General features: G+C 42.1%; 1 protein-coding gene across 2 annotated transcripts in view; it reads right to left on the reverse strand.

Annotated features, from left to right (window-relative positions):
• The window catches only part of AP3B1 (adaptor related protein complex 3 subunit beta 1), a 348,388-nt gene that overhangs the window by 87,951 nt on the left and 240,595 nt on the right, over window positions 1-19,842 (reverse strand). For both annotated transcript variants that reach the window (XM_068249086.1, XM_068249076.1), the window contains exon 22: window positions 17,071-17,180. In XM_068249086.1, coding sequence (XP_068105187.1) covers window positions 17,071-17,180 — 110 coding nt within the window. The remainder of the gene's footprint in view (window positions 1-17,070; window positions 17,181-19,842) is intronic.

The following is a 19,842-nucleotide window of genomic DNA, read 5'->3' on the forward strand; positions in this document are numbered from 1 at the left end:
AACTTAAAGAGGACCTGAACTCTTGTACAGGACATAAGGAAAGCATAGAGAAATGCACCCTGTATGTATTTAGAGAGTTTAGCCTCATTTACCCTCATCTGTGACTAATTACAAGTTTTAATTTGATCCCTCAGCTGTGTCAGCTGACTGCCATGGCAGAGAAGCCAATTTGAAGGCACAGGATGTTCACTTGTCTGCTTCCTTGAAAGCAGGAAGTAGACACTGCAGATTTATTGCAGGATTCGTCACTTTAACCTAAAAAAGTATTCCCAAAACCCCCTTGACATACTAAGCTGCAAGGGGTCCTTAGTGTGAACTTTACTCCTCCTCCTTGTCCTGCAAACTTCCCCCACTCCTCACCGCTCATGTGTCACACTTGTTATTAGTATTTATAAAGTGCCAACATATTCCGCAGGGTTGGACAATAAATACATGCAATGTTGATCCTGTGATTTTGGGCTGGTTAGGTAGGCCCAGTAATACAAGTATGAGGCGGCCGTAGGAAAGGAGCACACAGACATGTAGACTACACTAGGGAAGGGAGGACCCTGCCAAAGGCTTCCAATCGAAGGGGAGGGGAGATGGACACACTTAGTAGGACTGTAGTAGAGAGTAACATCTTGAAGAGGAGAGTTTTGAGGGCTTGCTTAAATGTGTTGAAAAAGGGGGCAAGTCTGATGGGTGGTGGAAGGGAGATCCAGAGGGTGGCTCTTGAGAAATCCTACAGGCACGCATGGGAGTGGGAAACATACAGGGCAGTTTGTGAAGGTCATTGGAGGACTGAAGGGGATGGCCCTTTCGGACTATAAGATGCTACGGACCATAAGATGCACATAGGCTTAGAGGACAAAAACCAGGGGGAAAAAATATATAGTAAACCTGGCGCATCCATGGTGAAGGGGCATCTTGTGGATTATGCCCCCTTTGTACCTGATACCCCCTTGTATCTCATGTGTCTCCCTGTGTGCTCCTGTGTCCCATATGTGTTTGCCTCTGCCCTTCTCTATGCCCCTTTGTGTCCCCCAGTGCCCTCCTCTGCATCGGGACAGTACGGGGAGTCCCCGACATTGTGGTGGGTTGGAGGCTCGTATTGGCAGGCGTTCACAAGTCAGGAACTCCCTGCATTTGGACTATAAGATGCTGTGACTTTTCCCCCTCATTTTGGGGGGGGGGGGGGGGGGGAAAGTGAGTCTTTTATTCCAAAAACTACAGTATGTAAGATTTTATTTGCTGCTCTTCTTTTGTTTTGTTATTTAAATGCTGGACACAACGTGGTGTCAAGTTTATATGTCTGTACATCTTTTCCATTATAAAGAATCGTAAAAAAAACAAAACAGAAAGAAACTTGTAGGGAAATGTGCTAGTATATAGGCACAGGAGATGGTCAAGAAAATATATTTCCGGCCACCAGATTTAAAATCCTATGTTATACAATAACATAATTACCGTATGTGGATTCGAATTTTAAAAATGTTGGCGAGCACACCTATTGCAGTAATTCCACTGTACATTTCACTGATGGACTAGCTTAAATTGACTTACACAGAAGTCTGCAATAATAATCCCCAAAGCCTTTCTGAGTCTACCGTCCCCTACTGACACTTCTATACATGTTTTATCTACGTCAAAAGAATCCTGGTAGAAAAACAGGACTGACTACCCGGAGAACACTTTGATTTGGAAAGTTTGTTTCATTGTAAAATATGCAGCAAAATACAGAAATAAGCACCTTCTGAGCACCTTTAAACTGTCTCCTCCCACTATCTAACCAGTCCCATTCATCCAGTGGGGGAAAATGAAGCTAGTGATAGCGGTCTACAGTGAATGACATTATAGAATTCTGGAGAATATCAATCACTGACCAGCAAAAAACACAAGTGGCTTGTCAACTGCTGTACTGTGCAGTAAGTTTTCTGTACAACCTACAGGAGGAGCTGAACTGGCTGATAGCTCATAGCATGAGTATTTTGCTGCTGTGTAACACATCCCATTTGAAAAAAATAAGCTTCAAGGATAGGGATACTGATGACCCATTATTACTAAAGCAGATCTTGCGCATCTAGAATGGCGTTAACAGGCACCCTGCAGCAGGGCTTCGATTTATCTATGCAATAGGAGTGAGCTTTGTTGATATACTCTCCAGATGCTACTCTAGAGTGGCACACTTATCTATTATTGCGAATGAGTAACTCGCTATCCATCTACTACACTATGCCCTCTAGTGGCTGGAGGTAGCAGTCATCGTTTCTACCAGCACAGATGAAGCCAAGCTCTGATGCTAAATGTTCCTAATGGCTGCAAACAGGTAGCTGGGATTTTCACGTTAGAACAAGAACATTTTCTTATAGACTGATGGAGCCCATCACCATACAAAAAAACAAATAAAACCCTCTGAAAAAATAAAAAAATTAAATGTTTCAATGCCCTGAAAGGTTCCAATCCATTTAGTAAACAGGCATGACTGTACTTAACAGGGATTACCAGGGATGGTCAGCGAGAGGCAAATAGTTTCGAGTTGGCACAGATGTATGCACATTTTATATGCAAATTAATGCAGCTTGGACCAACTGAATCCCCCCGTGGTAGCATACAATTCTCCATTTTCAAACTGCATACATTTGCAAATACATTTGCATAATCCTGCATCATCTCAGAAGTATTTGCCTCTCATTAACCATTCACAGTGCTCACTGCTCCACAGGGCCGGTTCTAGCTACTATGGGACCCAGGGGCAAAAGTAACTTGGGGGCCCTACTGACACCCCCCCCCCCCCCCACACACACACACACAGCAAAATCACCCCCAGGCCCCTAAAGCTGGTTGCCAGGGTCCATCCTACCCCACCCGTCACACAATATCATCAGGTGTCCATCTCATGTCCCCTCAAAGAATTGTTAAGGTCCCCATTATTTCCTTGTACACACAGCGGAGTCTTGTACACAGCGGAGTCTTGTACACACAGCGGAGTCTTGTACACACAGCGGAGTCTTGTACACACAGCGGAGTCTTGTACACACAGCGGAGTCTTGTACACACAGCGGAGTCTTGTACACACAGCGGAGTCTTGTACACACAGCGGAGTCTTGTACACACAGCGGAGTCTTGTACACACAGCGGAGTCTTGTACACACAGCGGAATCTTGTACACACAGCGGAATCTTGTACACACAGCGGAATCTTGTACACACAGCGGAATCTTATCTAATACAGGCAGGGCACAGGAGGCAGCACAATACACTATGCTTTGGACTTTGGCTGTTAATTAACCATGGCAGCAGGTAGTGCAAATTAGCCCCCTACCAATGGATCGCCATAGCTTGAGAGGGTGGGGAGGAGACACCTTGGGAAGCCCTGAGACCCTGGGTCAATTGCCCCCTTGCCTTTATGAAAGCAACGGCCCTGCTGCCCCATGAAACTGGTAGGTTGGACCAAGAAAAGAGGTGTGACCCAGTCAACCTGAATACATGAACCCTCTGCACACTAAAAATCGCAGATTATTTTTTTTTTACAGAATCTACTACTCAAAAAGAGGACCATAAAAACTGCAGATACTTTTTAGTCTGATTATCCATGACAAAATTCTTCTTTGTGTTGAGTTACTACAGTAATCCTGTACCATGCACTGCAAGCAGATGCTTTCGGTAACAGTAAATTCGGGCGCCTGAGGCTAGTGGACAAATCGGGCGCCGCCATTCACTCCTATAATAAATATCGTTTAATGGGCGCCCGATAGGAAAAAAGGGCGCCGGTGAAAAATAACGTTTTAAAAGCGGCGCCCGGAGACTTAATGTTTTATTACTGCTTCTCATGATTACACATTATTTAATGATTTATACATTTTAAATATTATTTTTAAACGAAAAACAGTACAATATTTTTTTTCAAACATTATTTTTAAACGAAAAACAGTACATTTTTTTACATTATTTTTAAACGAAAAAACCAACAGGGGGGTCTTAGGTTTAGGCACCAACAGGGGGGTCTTAGGTTTAGGCACCAACAGGGGGGGTCTTAGGTTTAGGCACCAACAGGGGGTCTTAGGTTTAGGCACCAACAGGGGGTCTTAGGTTTAGGCACCAAAAGGGGGGTCTTAGGTTTAGGCACCAACAGGGGGGTCTTAGGTTTAGGCACCAACAGGGGGGTCTTAGGTTTAGGCACCAACAGGGGGGTCTTAGGTTTAGGCACCAACAGGGGGGTCTTAGGTTTAGGCACCAACAGGGGGGTCTTAGGTTTAGGCATCAACAGGGGGGTCTAGGGGTTAGGGGTAGGTACAGGGAGGGTTACTTAGTAATTTTTTTTTTAACGTTATTATACGTTTCAGTATTTAAACGAAAGATTAACGTTTTTACAATTGCCGATTTAATGCACATTATTTAATGATTTATAACTTTAAAAAACATTAATTTTAAACGAAATACAGTACAATACATTTTTAAACGTTATCCATGCTTATCGTTAAAAACCCGGCGCCCTTTTTTCCCAGCGCCCCTTTTTAACGTACTTCGGTAACAGTAAATTCGGGCGCCTGAGGCTAGTGGACAAATCGGGCGCCGCCGTTCACTCCGATAATAAATATCGTTTAATGGGCGCCCGATAGGAAAAAAGGGCGCCGGTGAAAAATAACGTTTTAAAAGCGGCGCCCGGAGACTTAATGTTTTATTACTGCTTCTCATGATTACACATTATTTAATGATTTATACATTTTAAATATTATTTTTAAACGAAAAACAGTACAATATTTTTTTCAAACATTATTTTTAAACGAAAAACAGTACATTTTTTTTTTTTACATTATTTTTAAACGAAAAAACCAACAGGGGGGTCTTAGGTTTAGGCACCAACAGGGGGGTCTTAGGTTTAGGCACCAACAGGGGGTCTTAGGTTTAGGCACCAACAGGGGGGTCTTAGGTTTAGGCACCAACAGGGGGGTCTTAGGTTTAGGCACCAACAGGGGGGTCTTAGTTTAGGCACCAACAGGGGGGTCTTAGTTTAGGCACCAACAGGGGGGTCTTAGGTTTAGGCACCAACAGGGGGGTCTTAGGTTTAGGCATCAACAGGGGGGTCTAGGGGTTAGGGGTAGGTACAGGGAGGGTTACTTAGGCACCAACAGGGGGGGTCTTAGGTTTAGGCATCAACAGGGGGGTCTAGGGGTTAGGGGTAGGTACAGGGAGGGTTACTTAGTAATTATTTTTTTTTAACGTTATTATACGTTTCAGTATTTAAACGAAAGATTAACGTTTTTACAATTGCCGATTTAATGCACATTATTTAATGATTTATAACTTTAAAAAACATTAATTTTAAACGAAATACAGTACAATACATTTTTAAACGTTATCCATGCTTATCGTTAAAAACCCGGCGCCCTTTTTTCCCAGCGCCCCTTTTTAACGTACGCGATGCTTTCTCCCAGTGCTATGCATTGTACAGGGTTGGTTTAGGGACCGACCAGAGATGTGAGCTTTGTCATGGTTGATCCGGATGTACAAACATCTGCAGCTTTTCTGTAAACAAATACTTTCCACTGAAAACAATGCTAGCAGCACTTTTATTGCTGACGGTCAACAAAGTAATTGTATGAACTTCAGTGTACAAAGGGTTAATATAAACATATCTATTAAATAAAGGTGCTGATGTCAGCAAGGCATTCATTATGTTTCACAGGAGATTCTGCTGCTGTCAGCAAAGCAGCGTAAAGCTGCTTCAGCCAATCCAGTGAGTGCAGCATCACAGGGATCTTAGCTGAAAGCTGCTATTGAAAACTCCAGCCAACTACCTCAAAATGTAAAGCCTGCCTACCCTTTTGTGTTTAAAAACACAACTGAAGTGAGAAGCCTATGGTGGTTGCCATATTTATTTCCTTAGAAACAATACCAGTTGCCTGGCAGTCCTGCTGATCTTTCATGTATCAGTAATGTCTGAATCACACCAGAAGCAAGCATGTGGTTCACCACACCTGATCCGTATGCTTATTCAGGGTCTATGGTTGAAAGTACAATAAGGGCAGAAGATCAGCAGGACAGCCAGACAATTTGCATGTGTTTAAATGGAAATAAACATGGGGGGAGGTGTTGGATAGCAACAACATGCTGTTATATATAACCAGTGAGTGTCCGGCGTGTGTGAAGTTAAACAGCTTGCTTAAAGCGGTATAAAAGACATAATATTCAATAAAAACATGTTTTCCTACTTTTTATATGCCATACGGTTATCATATTTGCATTTTTACATAAGTATTATTATTCATTTAAAAATTACAGTTTCCCAAAAGTACAGTTTTTTTGCTTTGAGTGCTGACTTTGCATTTTATTTATAACTGGTTTTATTCATTATGTATTAAAGGCAGAAATGCTTTGAGTTCCTGTCTGTGTCCAGCAGGAACTCATCTGCAGATCAGATCCACCAGGATGGTTCTTTGGATCTGCAGATGATTGTCTAATCTTCTGCTGTCCATTAAACAAGGTGTGTATGAGGATCTGCAGATAGACTATGAATGCATTTTGCCGGAGCGGATATTTTACAGGAACAGATCTTTTGCAGATACTGATCTTTTGTGTCTGTACAGCATCTTTGTGTAGAGCATCTTGCAAAGATTTTTATCTAATGGGGAGTTCAGCTCAATAGAATAAACTGTGTAGACTAGAGTACGGCTCTCATACTACATGGAAGGTGGTAAAATTGGTCTGTGATCTTTCATTAATCTTTCAAGTGTGTACACAGCTTTAGTAACAGACTCGGTGGGTGGGTGTTGCTGCTTGGATTGCATTATCCTACTGGTAAAACTGCAAAACGCAAGCAGAGCTTGAATTGTATAGCAATGAAAGTCTGCAGTTCAGTAAGTGGCAAATGTCTGGTTTCCTAACCAGGGAATTAAAAGTGCTTTATATGATAAATCAAGAAGCTCCTAAACAGATAAAAAACAAGCTCTGCCGCTGTGTGCTTGAACAGGATCAGCTCTTTAAAAAATGGCAGCAATGCACTCCCCCCCCCCCCCCCCCCCCTTCTGTCCTGTCACTTTAAAACTAAGAGGATAAAGATGTCCTCAAAGGTGGAAAAGGTAAACTTGGACCCCGATGGCGACCAGACTGTCACAGCTGAGATGCACTTGCAGCACAAGGAACTGCGGAACCATACAGATTATAATTATAAACTTTTCTTTGTCAAATTCCTACTGTAATTGTATTGTTCTAAACTTGTATAATGGTGGCAGCTGCGTGCCCATCATTTGTATTTTTCTCGTTAATCCTGACGCAGTGAATTAACCTTTAATTACCATTGTTAAAGCAGAAATGAGCCTTGTGTCTGGCCGAGGCCGGCTCCCTTCAGTGAATGATGGCGATGGAGAGGGAGAGGGGTCAATGAATATGTCCCATGTCATGTCTGATTGCCACAAAAGATGTGAGCGGGGAGATCTTACCGCGCAAAACTATCAGCAACATATTTTGGTCCTAACTCTTATTGACAGTGCTGGAATGTGCTGGAAGTGGACAGATAATTATGCTGCACATTGGAAACCCTTTGCCACACGTGCCGGTGTCCCAAGAATCCAGCAGCAAGTCTACAGGGCTCACAGCGCTAGACTCTAAGGAGAATTAACTTTTGCATTGTCCTTTCATGAGGTTCTCAGCATTCATTAAAGAGACACAGCATGCACTGGAAAATACAGATTTGTCAGTGAATCATCTCTTCTGTTGTGGGAGAGCCAATCCTTTGTGAAAGCGGCCATACACAAGATAAGAAGCTGGTATACATGAGGATTACTAAGCTACATTCACAGTGGCTGTTGCGTTGCACTCCCTGTAACAGCAGAACAGAACAGAACAAAAAAGCAGCACTGCACATTATCTGCGCATTGCAGGGCATACATTCAATGAAAAGTATGCTTCACTGCCACTGATAACACATGTTAAATGTAAAAAAAAACCAAAAAGAACATATATATATATCATAATTAACAAAAACTAATTGTATTCAACATTCAAGTAACGGCTCAACTAGGGCTGTAAACAGGTGGGGCTGTTTACAACTAGAGCTACATACGCACGTCAGATTTTTCCAAACGACTGGTCATTTGGACGTCAAATTGGGCGTGTGTACAGTCGGTCGTTCAGCTGATAACGCTAATTTTGATGGATCCGCCGGGCAGATCCGTCAAAACCAGTGTTATCTGCTGAACAACCGACTGTACACACGCCCAATTTGACGTCCAAATGACCAGTCGTTTGGAAAAATCCGACGTGTGTATGTACCTTAGGGCTGTAAACTAAGGCTAAAACAGGTGGGGCAATTAGTGCCACATCAGAGCTGATAACTTCCTCTGTGGATTTCCACTAAACATGCACTGTTGGTGGGCCGTGAGGACTGGGGTTGGGAACACGGCCACTGATCATTTCTACTTGGTGTGTGAATGTCAAGCCCAGGTCACTTTCTCTCCTAGGCCATTACCTGCTACACAGAGATTAATGCATATTCTGCCTGCACACACAATGCAAAAAGACATGGAAATGCTTGGGGCAGGGCCCTTGAAATAAATACATCCTCAGACTTGGTAAATGGAAGAACAGTAGGCACAATCTAAGAAGGCCACATAGGTAGTTGCAAGGGATGGCCAATTAAATGCTAATAGCAAGTTGATGCACAGTTAAAGGGGCACTATGGAGAAAAACGGGAAAACTGTAAAATAAATATGCACACATACATACACTTGTCCCGGAGTAAATTGCCCATAAATGCTTTACTTCCAGTGTAGTATCACTTACAGTAGCTATTTAAATCTGGCATCCCTAACCTCTTTCTAACAGGTTTTGGATTAGTCCATTTCCTCATGGGGATTCTCAAAGTTTCTCTTCAACTTTTTTAAAACACTCCTTGAAAAGAACCTCTACAAAGATTCCAGACAGCCTGTCTACCCACCTGGACACTATCCTGACAGGTGATCAGTGCCACTGCCATTTAATGAGTGCCTTTGAAAGTAAAGTAAATACTGAGAATCTCTCATGAGGAGATGGACTAGTCCAAAGTCTGTCAGAAAAAGGTTGAGAATTGGTAGATTATAATATCTGCTGTCACTGACAGCTATGTAGAACGCAAAAAGCATGTATAGTGCATTTACCCTGGAACAAATGAACAACTTATATGTGTGTGTAAACACGAATAGTTTAATTTTAGTTGTTCAACCATAGAGCCCCTTTAATGCAAATTCATGCAGCTTCAAAATGGACCAATGAAATGCAGCAGTTGCTTGATTTGGTTGGCCAATTTTAGCACACCGTTTACATCAACTAAAGTATTATTAGCATGTGATTAACCATGCCTTGAATAGTGCCGTAGCTGATACAATACATGACAGATAGACAGACAGATAGATGGATTTACCATAAGGCACTGTAGGCATGTGCCTACAGGCGCCTGATGATGGAAAGGCAGTTCACTCCCTTCCCTATGCAGAGTCCTGAGAAGAGTGTAAATGAGAGGTTACTCACCCAGGTCTCAGCATTCCACTGACCTTATCTCCCATCAGTTAGGGGCACCTCTAGCTACTTAATACTGAAGATAGCTCTGGCTACCAAGGGGCACCAGTAGCAACTTATGACAGGCAAGGGAACTAAAGGAGCAGGCCAGCACACTTGCGGTGCAGTTTGGTGTGGGGTTTGTAGGTTGATGGAGGGTGAAGTCTAGGGTGCCACGACATCTGCGTCTATAGGCTCATGTGAATCTGAGCCTGGATGGATAGATAGACAGACAGACAAAATATCATGAAGTGGGTTTTGCTACTCTTCATGGATTTAAGTGGCTGATTTCTTTAGCCTTTCGACTGCATAATACAGCACCTGATTTACTGATGCAAGCATGCAAAAACAGACTCAGTGACATTTCAATCACTTTAAAATGAAGGTTGATTGGATTAAAAATAAAGAGAACACTTAAACATATTTTCTCCTCTATTTCATTACAATTAACCCAATCCCTCCAAGACGGGCCTGAAACGGGCAGATTTATGTAATGACGCGGGTGTTTTGTGTGGCCCCCGGGGGTCACCAGGGACTGGGCGAATTCCGTATTGTGATACAATACTCCGTTATTAATCTTCATTTACGGACCAAGTAGATGAAACAAAGGAACAAAGTATACTTTCAATAATGTGCAGCGGCTATGAATTTCCAGAAATAGGCTTTATTGATAGGCTTTATAAAAGCTGTATGCAATTACAGTGCCGAATGATTTGAATAATAGACTGTCTGACATATTCCAGGATAAGTGGCTGCTACATTTCTGTGATATTAGGGTCATATACTCATCTATTCTTACTCCAAGCTCTCCTTCGCCTGGTAATAAATTAATTTCTTAGTGTTAGTTCGGCATGTGCCCTATAGTTAAATTCATTTTCTCTCTCACTGAAGGAAAAAGTTTGAAAAAAAAAAAGTTGGGATGTTATTTCCGATTTCACAGCAGATTCTTACAGTATGCAAATTGCTGCTTCATGAAGCTCCTAGGTAAAGAAGCAGAATAAGGTTGATAAAACGATATATTATAGTGAAATGGTATCCATACAAATTAGGAGCCCGTCATGTCATACTGGTAAATTTAGTACTAAATGAACAATGTAGGAATACACCCGAAAAGCACACAAAAAGTAGGGAGAGATGGAAATCTGCAGCCCATTCTTTATAGTGGACACAAAAGTATAGCTGATAACACAGCCAGGGGTTTGGAGTCAGAGCAATTTTGGGTACCTGGAGTCTGAGTCGTTGGTTTCAACAAACTGAGGAGTTTTAGTCAGATAATTTTTGTACCGACTCCACAGCTCAAACCCTATAAAGCCACTGTGCACGGTGACTAAAGCAAAACCAATGTTAGATCATAGCTTTCCTGGTGTAATGGTTTTTGTCAGACTGGACATCTATCTGATATCGGGGCAAGCATCCCCTGACATCAGTGCCAGGTCTTCATTAGGAAGCAGCTGATAAGTCTAAGTTGCTTATGTGTTATCGAATATGCATCTTTCCTGTCCCAGAGCTAAAATATATCAACTATTGACCTTTTTTATCTATCCCATTCACTCAGAAACTGTCCTCTGCAGGAAAAAGTTCTATGGCTGTAACTCCTCATCAATGAGGGCTATAGCCCGACTGGGGTACCGACTGGAGAGAAACTGTCACTTTCATACCTGAATGTTAACTTTGTCAGACCGCAAAGAGAAAAAAAAACCATAACTCCGTCTATCTCATAATGTCACTCCATTCTGAGAATCTTTCCCCCATCCTGGGGAAACCAGGACTGTATAGCTAATAATTATACATGTTATAAACATTATTAATGTGATTCAAGCATGGCCAATTGGCAATTGTATGTAACTACTATCAGAAGTTTAATATATGTTAATATATGTTAATGGAAATACTCTACAATGTTTTTAAATGTATGTGTATACATTGCCATAAAGGCATTTGATTTCAAAACCCCAATAAAAATTATTGAAACATAATGTCACATCAGGCACACTTTAAAGGGACTCTGAGCAGTGCAGAAACTATGGAAAGATGCATATCATTTTAAAGCTCTCTTTCTCCTCTTTCCAATGATATATAAACCGCCCCCTACGCCTTTTAGTTTTCGCTATTTTCGCGATTGAAATTGCCGCGGCCGCGATTTCAATTGCAAAAATAGAGAAAACTAAAAGGCGTAGGGGGGCGGTTTAGGTGTCACCAGAAAGAGGAGAAAGAGAGCTTTAAAATGATATCCATCTTTCCATAGTTACTTGTATTACACAGGACGACACTTTCCCCAGTGTCAGCAGCTCCATTCAGCAGGCGTGGCCTCGCAGCGGTGTGTGGAGACGCGAGTTCTGGCAGCAAGGAGGACGTCCGCAGGAGTTATACTATATGCGCATACTGTTGTTGTTAAATGTGAGTGCACTACTTAAGTTTTTAATGTTTTAATAAACGGTAATACACTATGGCGATTCCGCTTTGAGTCCTTTTAAGGGAGAAGAGTCTGTTCGGAGAAAGGAGTTTTCTTTTTGTGCTGAGCGCTGTCAGCTGATCCTGTATATGGTCAGCATTTGCATCTGGTGAGCCCGCAACCTTACTGTTATACACATTGGGTGTGTGGTGATTGGGAATCCCACACGGGTGACCATTTGCATTGGTGAAAGCGTGTTTTCCCTTATGCCAAACGGTATCATGCTATGATGTGCTTTTATTCTGAGGTGCATACAACAGGAGGAAGTGTAAAGGAACTTCAGAGGACATCTATCACATGCTGTATATGCTGATCATAATTAGTCAGCCATCCTGTCTGGTGAGCGTGATTAATACTAACGATATGGAGGCTTATGCATATGGACTTTAATGAGGACTTTTTTTGTTATGTGCCTAAGGGACTGTGTGCAATATTTGGAATAATTATTTTGTTATATATCTGTTTGATGTTAGAGCGCTGTATTTACTCTCTACAACTTTAATAGGGTGGCAATTACACACCCAATTATATAGCGATCCATCTAACCAGGTTTAGATCCTAGTGAAGGGAAGATTACATATTGATATTAGCTGTACTGTTCATAGAGGAGCACATATACCTATTTTTTCCAGCAGAATGGAGCTGCTGACTTTAGCAAAAAGTCGCCCTGTGTAATACAATGTAACTATGGAAAGATGGATATCATTTTAAAGCTCTCTTTCTCCTCTTTCTGGCGACACCTAAACCGTCGCCCTACGCCTTTTAGTTTTCTCTATTTTTGCGATTGAAATTGCGGCCGCTGCAATTTCAATCGCGAAAATAGCAAAAACTAAAAGGCGTAGGATGGCGCTTTATATATCATTGGAAAGAGGAGAAAGAGAGCTTTAAAATGATATGCATCTTTCCATAGTTTCTGCACTGCTCGGAGTCCCTTTAAGGCTGTTTGGTTGTCCCTATACATTAGATGCCGGATAATTATCTAATGTCTGTACAAGGCTTTCGGTATGAGAATGTAAAGGGATTTCACAGTTTAAACCAAATCTGTATTCAGGAAAAATGTACCTAATTTGTATTTTACATGAGTTACACAAATTCTGTAAAGATGGTGAAGGAGATGCAAATCATTCCCAGTTGATGCAGACTTATGCTAATTTTGTATGCAAATTTATGCAGTTTAACAATGCATCAATCAAGTCTTGTAGAGAAGGAATTTGATTGGTGCAGTTTTTATGCTGCATTAATGTGCATACAAAATTTACATAATCCTGCATCAACCCAAAATTATTTGCATCTCATTGATCATCCCTAAAATTCTCAATGGAGTCAATGAAAATTTCTATGCAGGTAGTTCCCTACTTACAAACACTCGAGTTAGAAACAGCTCATCCATACTAAGCAGCCCTTATGTCCAAAATGTACTGTACTGTTTTTGTTATTGCATATTTTAACCACTTCGCATCCAGACCTTATTGACCAGAGCAGTTTTGACAGTTTAGCTATGTCCTTATTTAATCAGAAATAACTTTATCCCTACTTATGAAACAGAAATGAAATATATATATTTTTTCAAGACAAACTAGGCTCTCATTGTATGCCATGTTTTCCCTCGAACAATTTTGTTTTCTATGAATTTTAAAGGGAAAACAAAGAAAAAATAGAACATTTATTTCTCAGTTTTACCAATTCCAGTTTAAAAATAAAAAGTGCTACTGTAGATAAAAAACACAAATTTTGTTTGGCTATTCTTACTGCTTATCACAAAACTTAGATTATGTTTCAGTCACAATTTATGGTGAAGATATTTGATTCTGAAATAATGCTACAGTGTGTATTTTTCACTATGAAATGAGAAAATAAAAGTATTTTAATAGTAAAAATCAATCTCATTAGCTCAGGAAACATATATTCCCATTCACCAATTAGTGCTGCATCAGATAGTGCCAGAAATGTGCACAGGAGCAAGCCCAATCCTGCACAGCACTGCTTCTGCTACAAGACTTATATCTACTGACCTGTGGCTTAGATGAAGTCACAGAGGACGTATATCTACTGACCTGTGAGCAAAAAGCATTGTTTATAGTGCACGTCCGGATCCAAAGCTGCACAAAAGTAAATCTTTTTCGACACATATCCCAGTATGCAGCATATATGACTGGACTTCAAAACAAATCCAAAATGGAGAATTAAAAAATTGCAGTTTGTAATATGTAAAACCCATTTTAAGTGAAATGCCATAAAAAAGTTTATTAGAATTAAATACATAACTTTAGTTTTCATCTGCCTGGCAGTTATCAACTCCCTTTAAGCTTTGTGCAAAGCATTGCGAGTAGAAAACTCGCTGACCCCAAAGGTGGCCACACACGTTACATTTTTTTTTTTTTTTAATTTCAACCAATCCAATTTTTTTGTTGATGAGAAGTTTGGAAGAAGTTGTTCGATTTTAAACACACTCATGTGTTCAAGATTTCTGAGATTTCATGAAAAAAAAGATTGTAAATGGTGAAAAAGTTGGTTGGATAGAAAACCCTCCTGTGTGGTACATTGGTCATATTTTTGAAATGTTACAATCAGTCAGAAAAATTGATTGCAATTCTTGAATTGAACAGATATTTAAAAAATTGTATGGTGTGTGGCAACTTATAGCAGTTTAGCATCACAGTTCCTACTGAACAACACATTGCTTAGTTACAGCTGCATTTACCACACTTTATAGTGCTACAAAAATGCAATGATTTCTGGTTATTAATGTCATATATAAACCAAGCACAATACAGCTACATATTATGACAATTCTACAAAAACAATACAATTTCATATATATTATTTTCACACTACATACCATAACATACTCTTTCCATCTTTTCAATATATATACACACACACTTTCATAATTCCATCCTTTTTGTTTATACAAACATTTGGTATGTACTGAATAGTTACATACAATTTACTGTAGTTAAATACAATTTGACAATACATCGCATATCATACAATCCTTGGTAAAGTTGGTCTGAATTTTCCAACATGTCCAATCTCAACAAATCCAGAAAAATGTAAAATACGATCAGATTTCTTGATCGGGGGGGGGGGGGGGGGGGGGAAGCAAAAACCTTACAGGGCTTTAATTAAAGCTGTTCAGCATAACACAAGGTCAAAGCCATAATAATGTCTAATGTCTGACCTGCTTTGTGAGAATTGGGGGTGGCGGCACCCAAAAATAGGTAATGTAATGAAACAAAAATATGGTGGAGGGAGGGTGTCTTTACCACTCAAGATGGAAGAACCCAAACCACAGGGTTAATGTAAAAAGATAAAATTATTTATTCAGCACGATTAAAAGGACAATGCGTTTTATGGGTCTCAGCCCGCTTCTTCAGGTCAATACAAGTGCCTTTAAAATATGGTCACAATAACGGATGCCAGAAATGCTTGTGACCATATTTTAAAGCAGTGGTCCTCAAACTAAGGCCCGCGGGCCGAATGTGTCCCCCTGAGGCTTTTTTACCGCCCCCACACTGAAAATGTATTACTTATAGATATTGGTGGTCCACATATAGTATAGCAGTGCTGGCACCACCTATCCACATGGAAGCCAGAAAGCAGTAATTTTGCTGGTTTCCAATCAAATTCAGGTGACACTGCTGTCCAATTGGACTGCAGGTTGTCACCTGGGTATGCTTCACTGTCTTGCCCGCAAACTCTTCTACATCATATGTATACTCCAGCCCTCCAGCAGTATGAAGTATTTTGACTTGGCCCTCGACCCAAAACGTTTGGGGACCCCTGTTTTAAAGGCACTTGTATTGACCTGAAGAAGCGGGCTGAGACCCATAAACCGCATTATCCTTTTAATCGTGCTGAATAAATAATTTTATCTTTTTACATTAACCCTGTGGTTTGGGTTCTTCCATCTTGAGTGGTAAAGACACCCTCCCTCCACCATATTTTTGTTTCATTACATTACCTATTTTTGGGTGCCTCCACCCCCAGTTCTCACAAAGCAGGTCAGACAGACATTATTATGGCTTTGACTTTGTGTTATGCTGAACGGCTTTAATTAAAGCCCCGTAACGTGTGCATTTTTTTTCCCTGTAGGCCGTTCATGCACACACTTAGGTGACCATCAGCTAGGCTGAGGTGACTCAGTGATTGGATGTGTAAATAAAAAAAAAAAAAAGACATTGCAGTTGTTAGTATACAACTCAGTGGGAGTGTCTGAAGACTCTGGGAGGAGGGCAGATAATGAATACACAATGAGCAAGAGAAGGGAGGGGGGAAAACAAGAGTCAGGGAGGATATGATGTCAGCATTAGCTTGGTAAGATGGCCACTGCCTAGAATAGGATTTTCTGCTTTTCCTTTATAAAATTCACAGAAATCATTATGTGAATAGCACAAAACATCTGTTATGTAAGTAGAAGTAGTATTTATCTACTTATATATGTGTTTTTTACTTCTAGGTTAGCATGGGTGTCGCTTGTTCTTTAACATAAATCCAGTTTACTTACCTGGGGCTTTCTCTAGCCCCTCACAGCTGTCTGTCCCACGCTGACAGCTCCGTTCGTAGCCGCCGGCCTGGGGTCCCCGCAAGGGGAGACAAACAAGCCCACGTTGTCTGCAACATACCGCGCAGATCTACTGCACCTGCGCAGTAAGCCGCGGACAACGTGGGCTTGATAGCGGCGATTCATGCAGGTGCAGTAAGGACGACCCCACGGTCATCCTCTGCAACGTGCGGGGACCCCGGGCCAGAAGCTGCAAACGGAGCGGTCAGCGTGGGACAGACATCTGCGAGGGGCTGGAGAAAGCCCCAAGTAAGTAAATTGGATTTATATTAATATTGCCTGATGATTCCTTTAAATCTCCCTTAAAAGCCAACCCAATTCCATCAGTGGGCAATGCAGATGACCTCTGACAGTAAGCTGTGACATAGACCACAGGTAGGGTCTTCTAATGTCATAGCTGTGACTTTGGCAGACCCACAACTGAAAGTCCCAATACTCGAATGAACAAATTGCTTCAAAAAGATGTCTGCAACATCTGATATAAAACATTGTCAAACCAATGAATTATGTGAGAAATAGACAAAAAAAATTAAAAAGTAACTTACATTTATTACTGGAGATGAGGTGGAGAGGGATAAACCTTGTAAATCAGATATTAAGCTAGGAGAAAGCAGTGAGGGTTTGGAAACAGCAGCAGGAGTCGATACATCATTAACTGTAAGAGAAGAGGAGATGAGGACTAAGTATTCTGGCTATTTTCTCAGCTGCACAAAGCACATTTGGCTATTGAATTCAGATCGTCTCTACCCAGCAATACCCATAGCCATTTACTATATGTAAACATCTGCTTATCACATGGTATCAACTAACTTCCCAGTACATTATTAAATGTAGATATGGCAGCCAACTTTTAGCATGGTGTATTAGGAGAGGTGGATACAACCTATTTTAAGAAGGGAGGGCATAAGTCTATTCAAACACACAGATATAGCACTCAGCTCAAGGTACCAGTGCTGCCATGCCACCCATCAATATCAACAGATTTCAGAGGACAAAATGTTTAACCAGTCAAAAAGTAGATTTTTTTTTTTAGAAAAAATGTAAACTTAAACTTCAAAATTTCTATACAGTTTTTTTGTCATTATTTATTATAAGAGCGATTGAGAAAATATCAGCTGTTGTCATAGTGTATGGTTAAAGGGAACCAGAGAGGAACAACAACAAAAAAAAAAAGGCTTTTATACATACCTGGGGCTTCTTCCAGCCCCATAAGCCTGGATCGCTCCCACGCCGCCATCCTCCACTTCCTGGATCGGCGGTATCGGGTCCCGTCACTTCCGGCAGACGCGGCAAATTGTCCGCATCACAGGGGCTCCCTCCATGTATGTACGCGTGAGGCTGCGCAGTAGGCAGCCTCACGGGTACATACATGGAGGGAGCCCCGTGTGATGCGGACAATTGGCCGCGTCTGCCGGCCGACTGGCGGCCATGACGGGACCCGGTACCGGTGGATCCAGGCAGCAGAGGACGGCGGCGTGGGAGCGATCCGTGCGTATGGGGCTGGAGGAAGCCCCAGGTATGTATAAAAGCTTTTTTGGGGGGCCTCTGGTTCCCTTTATATCTGAATGCCCAATAATCATAATAAATACTTGCATTCTATTCCAATTCTCCATGAAAATATTTCTTTGCTCTTTCCAGACATTGCTGGCACAGAGCATACAGTCATCCGCTCTTCATGTTCCTTGGACTATGCCATTCTAATAGCCATGTAGCACTCAATGATACCAGGTTTTAAGTGAGAGTGGTGCATGTGTTCAGTGAGACTGAGGGCCCGCAACCATTTGTGAATGGGAGCTGAATGGAAGCCCGATGCGGAAGTGAATGGAAGAGACGGTGGGTGGATGCATTCGTGTGAAAATCTGCAGCATGCTGCAGATTCCATTGTCGTGCATTGGTTTCAGTTAGGCCGCGGTGCTATGCGGCTATCTAACCGCATCGCACCGCGTACACTGGAAACATGCCCTTAGCCACTCCCACACCTGCAGAGCCAATCATAGCTGTAGACTGTTTTCATATTGCTCCATTTCCTGTAGGGCTTTATTCGCATCATATGCTGGGAATACACGGTTCCGTTTTGAGGCAGATGATTAGATCGATAATTTCCGACATGTCCGATCTCCCATTCGATCGTTTTGCTGCTCGAATCCTGATAGAAGTGAATGGAAAAAGATAAGAAAGAACGAGCGAAAGATAAGAGCATCGACTGCAGAATCCAGTGGCAAAAACGATCTGTGTATGCCCAGCAACAGAGCTTCAGTGCTATAGTATTCTCCGACACCTGCTTCTACACCTTTTTTTTGCAGCAACGGCTTCATTAAGCAGCAAGGAAGCATTGTGGCAGCTCTCTGTGACAGGCTGGCTCAGTGGCATAGGTAGAAGCAGAGTACCCTGCATGCTACACTATGAAGCACCTCCCACCCACAGCTGACGTAGTCTTTGCAAAGGCTGAAAGCTACCATGGCAGTTTTTAGAAAAGGGGACTTTGTTATAACTTCTGCTGTCTGTGCTGACAGTAAAGGTTTTATTTTTACATTGGAGGTTCCCTTTCAGCTCAAACTGTTATTCTTTCCAGAGCTAGTAATAGTACTCAGTGTATTCTGTTATTCTTGCTTGCTGCAGGCATAATTATCTGTATAAGTCAGTGATATGCAAACTTGGCCCTCCAGCTATTAAGGAACTACAAGTCCCACAATGCATTTGCCTTTATGAATCAGGACTGTGGCTGTCAGACTCCTGCAATGCATTGTGGGACTTGTATTTCCTTAAAGAGGAACTGTAACGACAAAACGTCCCCTGGGGGGTACTCACCTCGGGTGGGGGAAGCCTCCGGATCCTAATGAGGCTTCCCACGCCGTCCTCCATCCCTCAGGGGTCTCGCTGTAGCCCTCCGTGCAGCGGTGACGTAATATTTACCTTCCTGGCTCATGCGCAGGCGCTCTGACGGCTGTCGGCTCCGAAGTAGGTGGAAATACTCGATCGCCGTCGGGTCTGCTCTACTGCGCAGGCGCAAGTTTCCGGCGCCTGCGCAGTAGAGCGGACCCGACGGAGATCGGGTATTTCCGTCTATTTCCGTGCCGAAAGCCGCCACAGCGCCCCCGCTGGAGCCAGCAAAGGTAAATATTGAAGCTACAGTCGGCTCTGTCGCCGGCTGTTCAGAGGGCTGCAGCGAGACCCCCGTGGGACAGAGGACGGCGTGGGAAGCCTCATTAGGATCCGGAGGCTTCCCCAACCCGAGGTGAGTACCCCCCAGGGGAGGTTTTTGTTGTTACAGAATCTCTTTAATAGCTGGAGAGCAAAGTTTGCAGATCACTGGTATA

This window comes from Hyperolius riggenbachi, chromosome 1 (assembly GCF_040937935.1).
Source record: "Hyperolius riggenbachi isolate aHypRig1 chromosome 1, aHypRig1.pri, whole genome shotgun sequence".
In the NCBI taxonomy this organism is placed as follows: Eukaryota; Metazoa; Chordata; class Amphibia; order Anura; family Hyperoliidae; genus Hyperolius; species Hyperolius riggenbachi.